Source organism: Arachis ipaensis, chromosome B07 (genome assembly GCF_000816755.2).
Source record: "Arachis ipaensis cultivar K30076 chromosome B07, Araip1.1, whole genome shotgun sequence".
In the NCBI taxonomy this organism is placed as follows: domain Eukaryota; kingdom Viridiplantae; phylum Streptophyta; class Magnoliopsida; order Fabales; family Fabaceae; genus Arachis; species Arachis ipaensis.
Window position 1 is genome coordinate 103,163,524 of NC_029791.2, and position 8,086 is coordinate 103,171,609.

Genomic DNA, 8,086 nt, shown 5'->3' on the forward strand with positions numbered 1-8,086 from the left:
TATGTGAACAGGTATCCTGTTTGAGATCTCTCTTTATGTGAATCAGACAAGTATCCAGCATCTGCATAGCCAACTAGTTGTGACTTGGATCCATATGGATAAAACAATCCCATATCAATCGTTCCATGAAGATATCGAAAGATTTGTTTGATTCCACTCCAATGTCTTCTGGTTGGAGAGGAACTATATCTTGCTAGTAAATTCACAGCCAATGATATATCGGGTCGCGTATTATTAGCAAGATATATTAGCACTCCAATGGCACTAAGATATGGTACTTCAGGACCAAGGATATCTTTATTTTCTTCTTTAAGACGGAATTGATCCTTTTTCACATCCAAAGATCTTACAATCATTGGAGTACTTAATGGATGTGACTTATCCATATAAAATCTCTTCAAGATCTTCTTTGTGTATGTCGTTTGATGAATAAAGATCCCATTTTTTATATGCTCGATCTGCAGGCCGAGACAAAATTTAGTTCTTCCAAGATCTTTCATCTCAAACTCTTCTTTTAGAGTTTTTATAATTGTTGGAATCTCTTCAAGAGTCCCAATGATATTTAAATCATCAACGTACACAGCAATTATAATGAATCCAGATGCAGATTTCTTTATGAAAACACATGGATAGATATCATCATTCTTGAATCCATTTTTGGCCAGATAATCAGTAAGACGATTATACCACATTCATCCAGATTGCTTCAGACCATATAAAGATTTTTGTAATTTGACTGAGTATAACCCTTGCGAATATTCATTGGATGGTTTAGATATCTTTAGTCCTTCAGGGACTTTCATATAGATATCCCGATTTAATGAGCCGTATAAATAGGTTGTTACCACATCCATTAAATGCATACGCATTTTGTGATATGCGGATAAACTGACCAAATAACGCAATGTTATCGCATCCACTACAGGGGAATACGTTTCTTCATAATCTATACCGGACCTTTGTGAAAACCCTTGTGCCATGAGTCGGACTTTGTAGCGCATAACTTCATTTTTCTCATTTCGTTTTCTCACAAATACCCATCTGTATCCAACAGGTTTTACATCTTCTGGTGTACGGACTACAGGTCCAAAGACTTCATGTTTTGCAAGTGAGTCTAATTCAGCCTTCATGGCTTCTTCCCATTTTGGCCAATCATTCCTTTGTCGACATTCTTCGACTGGTCTTGGCTCAAGATCCTTACTTTCATGCATGATATTTAATGCCACATTATATACAAATATTTCATTAACAATTGTCTTATTTCGGTCCCATTTTTCTCCTGTAAAGACATAATTTATCGAGATCTCGTCATTTTCACAATTTTCAGTTACCTGAACGTCTTCTGGCGTTAAAACTATATCAGAATTTTGGACAACTGCAGATGTCTCTACTATGTCTTTTTCAACAGGAATAGTATTTACCTCTTTTCTCTTTCGAGGATTTTTGTCTTTGGAACCGACAGGCCTGCCACGCTTCTGGCGCGTATTTGCTTCGATGGCAATTTGTCCAACTAGAACATCAATTCGAATTGGGGCATTTTCCTCTGGTATATAAGATTTGGTTATCCTCTTTGTATCGAAGAATGCATCAGGCAATTCATTTGCTATTCTCTGTAAATGTATAATCTTTTGAACTTCTAGTCCACATTGCCCTGATCGAGGATCTAAATGCATCAACGATGATGCATTCCAATTAAGTTCTTTTTCAAGAAGCTTATTCTTTCCCCCTAATGTTGGAAATTTTGATTCATCAAAATGACAATCCGCAAATCGGGCTTTAAATACATCTCCCATTTGTATCTCAAGATACCTCACTATAGAGGGAGAATCATATCCATCATATATCCCCAATTTTCTTTGGAGTTCTATTTTGGTGCGATTAGGTGGTGCAATGGGAACATATATTGCACACCTAAATATTCTTAAATGGAAAATATTTGGCTGCTGGCAAAATGCTAATTGCATAGGAGAGAACTGATGGTAACTCGTTGGCCTCAAACAAATAAGTGCTGCGATATGTAAAATATCATGCCCCCAAACTAAGGTTGGAAGATTTGTTCTCATAAGCAAGGGTCTAGCAATTAATTAGAGGCGTTTAATAAGTGATTCTGCTAACCCATTTTGTGTGTGAACATAAGCTACTGGACGTTCAACACTTATTCCATTAGCCATACAATAAGCATCAAAGGCTTGGGAAGTAAATTCACCAGCATTATCAAGACGAATTATTTTGATTGAATTTTCTGGAAATTGTTCTTTTAATCGAATAATTTGAGCCAGTAATCTTGCAAACGCCAGGTTGCGAGAAGATAATAAGCACATATGTGACCATCTTGAAGATGCGTCTATTAGGACCATAAAATATCTAAAAGATTCACATGGTGGATGAATAGGTCCACATATATCACCTTGAATCCTTTCTAGGAATTCAGGGGACTCAAATACAATCTTTATTGGTGATGGCCTTAAAATTAACTTCCCTTGATAATATGCAGCACAACAAAATTCACTAGTTTTTAGAATCTTCTGTTTCTTTAGTGAATATCCATGGGAGTTTTCAATAATTCTCCTCATCATGGTTGTTTCCGGATGACCCAATCGGTCGTGCCAAGTTATAAATTCATTTGGGCTAGTAAACTTCTGGTTTACAATGGCAATAAAAGAAAGGAAGAACTATTAGTAATGTATAAAAAGAGTATTATTGCTGTGTATAAAGGGAGAGAGAATAGTATTTATTATTGATCGTAGTGTAGTTTTCATTCAGAGACTTAAGCCTCTATTTATAATGAAACATTTTCAAATTATATTTAATAGAGTCATCCTTAGTAAAGAGAATTTCATTGTAAATGGGCATCCACATCAGTACTTATCACAACACACGGGAAATAAAACTAGTTTTCTTACAAGTCTAGAACTAGAACAAAACAAAATTTTGCCCTAGCGTCCCCCATTCACACTACTCATTTTTTTTTTTGAACATGGTCATGGGCCAGAAGCTAAACCCGGCCTAGAAACAAAACCCGAACTCGCTTAAACCCAGAAACCAACCCAAACCCCCATTCACACTACTCATTTGTATCATTTATTCTTTTAATTGTTTTTGGTTTGGGTCAACTTTTATTGAACAGCGAAGGACAATAAGCCCAAAAATACATTATTGGGCCTAGATAATGAACCCAGATTCGTGAACCACAAAAGCCGTATGCAATTAGCGCCAAGCCGCCAACTCCATAAATCTCGCATACATTGATTTGATAAATCAGTATTATGAACTTACCAAAAAAAAAAAATCAGTATTATGAAAGTTGTTAAAATGGATATGTTATTCTTTTTCATGCTACAGATCTGACTTCTGTGATGCTTTACTTTTTTCAAAAGGAAAAGGATTGATGATGAGTACAATAGAAAACAACTCAACAACACTAATTTACAATGTGGAATTGAAAATTGACACGAACCTCTCCCCCTAAGAATACTTCTTGCGGTATGCACAAGTCAAATATGAGATTAACGTGAAGACCACCACTCATCAAAACTACAAATAGAAAGTGCAAAAAAATGCCATAAAATAAGTAGCAACACGGGAAACAAGTATGTCCTAATACTAGTGTCTACTACCATAAAACAAGTGATGCATCTTCCACCCACCGTTTGCAGAAATAATTGCGTTAAGTGTTTGATTAAGGTTTAAGTAAAATGAATGGTTTAAGCTTTAATGTGGTTGCTTAAGATGAAGGGTCCTTCTCATTATAACCACTCGACGGTCCAAATTCAATAACAACTCCACCGACGAAGCTCGCATCAGTCACATGGTTTTGACTCTTTATTGACTCTTATGCCCCTCAATAGGCCAATACCCACCGACGCAGCAGCAAGGGCACAATCGTCATTTACCACGCAAAACCACAAGATCTCAACTACGCCTACCTCCAACGAGATCCTCTAGCGGGAACATTGGTCGTCGTAGACTATTCTATTCCATTCCAATTCAATCCACGCTCCCAATTTTCTGCATTGTTTCGATCCATTCAGCTACGCTGTTTCCACACTGTACTATTACAGGCTGTTACTTCTTTTTCCCCTTTCTGTTGATTAATTTGTTATTTGTTAATCTGAAACTGAATTGTTACCGAAGATAGGCATTGCCATTGTTATTGGTCATAGTAAAATTTGGATTCTGTTTCTCTCTTTGAGGAAGAGGGAACAACCGGCATTGTAGTTAGCAAAATGGCAATGCCTTGAGTTTGGGGGTGGTTTTGTTCCGTACAGATCCAAGTTTTCCTTTTTTTTTTCCCCCAAACTCTGCGGTGGAGTTTTCATTTTTCAGCATTGTGAAGCGCATTTTGCAGAATGGGAGAGAAATCGAAGTCAGGAGGGTGCTGTGGCTGGTTTATAGCCTTTTTGATTCTCGCTCTGGTGGTCGGTGCTATCGTTTACACCGTTAAGAAGAAGATCGATCACTCCCATTCCGATAAGCCACTTCCGGTACCTGGTCCTCCCGGCGCCATCGACCAGAAATATTCCTCTGCACTCAAAACTTCCATGCAATTCTTTGATATACAAAAATGTATGCTCTTTTCGTATTTGGATTTTACAATGCTGTTTGTTTGCGATGCGTCTTAATCAATTTATTGTTTCTTTTCTATCAGATTTATCATGTTGCAGATTATTTCTATCTTTTTTTATTTTTTATTTTTTTATTTTGCTCATCTTGACTCTTGACTCGGCTTAAATTATTGAAAGTAGTTAAGAGGTGGAGACCGACAAGAGAAAGAGATTCAATTATTAAAAAGTACCTAGATTTTAATGTGTTAAATTGAAAGACGACTTGTGAAAAGATATTATCGTCTTACTCTTATCTAAATCGATGGGAAAAGACTGGTAATAGTAGCTGATGTTGTTTGTTTTGTTTTACTTGTTGCATCTTGCATGTATATATCACTATGAGATCTAGAATGTAACAAGCTTCATATTTTGTTTACTTGTTTTATTGGGCGTATTGCTGATCTTATTTTCCTACTATCTTGGATTTTCTATATGTTGAGTTAACAATCATATTTCGTGATGCAGCTGGAAAGTTAACTGACAACAAAATATCTTGGAGAGGAGATTCGGCTCTAAAGGATGGAAGCCAAGCAAATTTGGATCTGTCAAAAGGAATGTATGATGCTGGGGATCACATGAAGTTTGGGTTTCCAATGGCTTTTACTGCTACTGTGTTATCTTGGGCTATTCTGGAATATGGAGATCAAATGGATGCTGTTGGCCAGTTGGAACCGGCCAAAGATTCCCTCAAGTGGATCACTGATTACCTTATCAATGCTCATCCTTCTCCCAATGTTCTTTATATTCAGGTTACTACTGTGCTCAACAAATCCTATTTGATGCCCTGGCTTTATATTCTAGTTATCTGGTTTACCCACATATAGTTATTATATCGATCTATCTTCTACGCTTAAAAATGACATGAGCACACTGGATACCTCGTGATTCTTGGACTGTATCATTGGTACATTAGAATTCGATTTTAATTCATTCACGGTGAAAACATTTTGAAGTGTCAATAATTCATATGGAGCGACTGATTTGGAAAACAGTTACAAGCTTCACCTGGAAGTGTAAATATTTCTTAGTACGACAATGATGTAGCTACATTCGTGTTTTCCTTTAGTTTTAAAACATTGATCAACTTAAAAATGAAAACTAGATTGTTTTTCATTATGGTTTTCAGTTTCCAACATAATTGTTGTTTGTGGTACTAATGCCAGGACAGGCCATGAGATTTGGTAAGAGATCTTGTTCATGACAGTCTATTGATTTGGGATTTGCCAGACTGTGTACTGTATATCCCTTGATTTCTAGACTGTTGGATAGGCATATGGTTATGAATAAATTTGGAGAATTTTTTGTCCCTGTTATGTTTTGCCCCTTCAACCATTGTCTTCTGTAATTAGGACTCTCAGGATTTTTACACGCAACTAGTTCTGTTAAACCCTTTCCTAACTAGTTTCAGTTCCCCAAAATCATTGGTGGTACAGGTGGGAAATCCTGTTTCAGATCACAAATGTTGGGATAGGCCTGAATCCATGACTGAACCACGGCCTCTCACACAGATTAATGCATCTAGCCCTGGATCAGATGTTGCAGCTGAAACTGCAGCAGCAATGGCCTCGGCATCTTTGGTCTTCAAAAAGAGTGATTCTACATATTCAAGCACTCTCCTCAAGCATGCAAAGGAATTGTTTACTTTTGCAGATAAAAATAGAGGAATATATAGCGAGACTATACCTGATGTTGCAACATACTATAACTCAACTGGATACGGTGATGAACTTTTATGGGCAGCTAGCTGGCTCTATCATGCTACGGATGATGATTCTTACCTTAAGTATGTGACTGGTCAAAATGGAGAAGATTATGCACAATGGGGAAGTCCAACCTGGTTCAGTTGGGACAACAAGCTTGCTGGAACTCAGGTATCTGTCACTAAATCACTAATAAGGAATATGTTTGATTTTTAATAACTGAATACAATCACTAGATGTTATAAATGTTGCTATAGAAAAAGGATTATGCTTGAGCAATAACTCATGTTCTTGGTGCAGGTTTTGTTATCCAGATTAAGCTTCTTTAAGGCAAAGGACATTTCAAGCTCATACGGTTCTGGCCTACAAAATTACAGGAAATCAGCTGAGGCTGTAATGTGTGGCCTTCTTCCAGATTCTCCAACAGCCACAAAAAGCAGAACAGACAGTAATTTCCTTCTCTAATGCTATATTATTGGATACTCGATGGTAGCAAGGGAGCGACACTACCATTAGAGGAAACTATTGAAATACTTCTTTTTTCTCTCTTTCTTTTTCTGCTGCTATGTCTTCTCTAACCCCCGTTTCATGTGATTTAATTTCTCTTCAATACAGAGGGCCTCATATGGGTTAGTGAGTGGAATGCTCTGCAGCATCCTGTTGCTTCTGCATTCTTGGCTGCTATTTACAGTGACTACATGCTTACATCACAGACCGCAAAACTAAAATGTGATTCCAGTTCTTATAGCCCATTAGATCTTCGAGACTTTGCCAAATCTCAGGTACGTATCCATTTATTATTTGCACAGATATCCATCCCAGAGTAATTGATGCGTGTCCATATTGAAAATCTCATTACACTTGCAGGCTGACTACGTACTGGGGAAGAACCCTATGCATATGAGTTTTCTAGTGGGATATGGAGATAAATACCCGCAATTTGTACATCACAGGGGTGCTTCGATCCCTGCTGATGCAAAAACTGGCTGCAAAGATGGCTTCCAGTGGCTCGACTCAACTGATCCTAATCCCAATGTTGCTACTGGAGCACTTGTTGGTGGACCATTCTTGAATGAGACTTTTATTGATTCCAGGAACAATTCTATGCAAACAGAACCAAGCACATATAACAGTGCTGTAATAGTTGGCCTGTTATCAAGTTTAGTCACCACATCTTCTATCGCTCAATCTCTTAAGTAAGCTGTAATTCCTCGCCATCCTCAATTCTACTTAAAAATGGATGAAAAAGATTGGTGCTTAATGTAGTATATTATATTTGTATCACTATGTTTGTATGAGTGTAATCTTGTGGCTTTTGGATAGGTTAGTCGTTTGTATATGTAAAGTTTGATTTGGCATTATTAGCGCATTAATTGAGCTTCTTTTTGTAGTGGTGCACGTTTGTAGAACGTATCTTTAACATTTTTGTTTCCGAAAAATCGTATGGTGATCACCGTATAGTGGTGATCCTTGGTTGCATTAAATTGTACGAAAAATCTGCAAACACAAATCTTGGAACATTCTACATTACTTTGCCATCAAAGATTAAGATACCTTGTAAGTTGTAAGTTGTAACTACACGGCTAAGCTAGATCCGTTATTGCTAGTGACACCAGAGAGATTCGGCTCCCAGTAAAAACTCTATATATATGCATTTTAAAGGAATACAAACAAATTGCTAGGGTAAAGGACTTTGGTCTATTATGGTTTATGTTTGAAAACAAAATCGTCTCAAGTATTTTTTAATTTGAGAAATATTTTTAGTGTTACAATAAATTTTTG

General features: G+C 37.0%; 1 protein-coding gene across 1 annotated transcript; it reads left to right on the forward strand.

The window, feature by feature from the left end:
* Positions 3,702-7,788, forward strand: LOC107609941 (endoglucanase 10). The gene is made up of 6 exons (XM_016312007.2): positions 3,702-4,566; positions 5,070-5,353; positions 6,038-6,475; positions 6,605-6,752; positions 6,920-7,086; positions 7,172-7,788. The coding sequence occupies exons 1-6, from the start codon at positions 4,350-4,352 to the stop codon at positions 7,502-7,504; spliced, it is 1,587 nt and encodes a 528-aa protein (XP_016167493.1). The 5' UTR covers positions 3,702-4,349; the 3' UTR covers positions 7,505-7,788.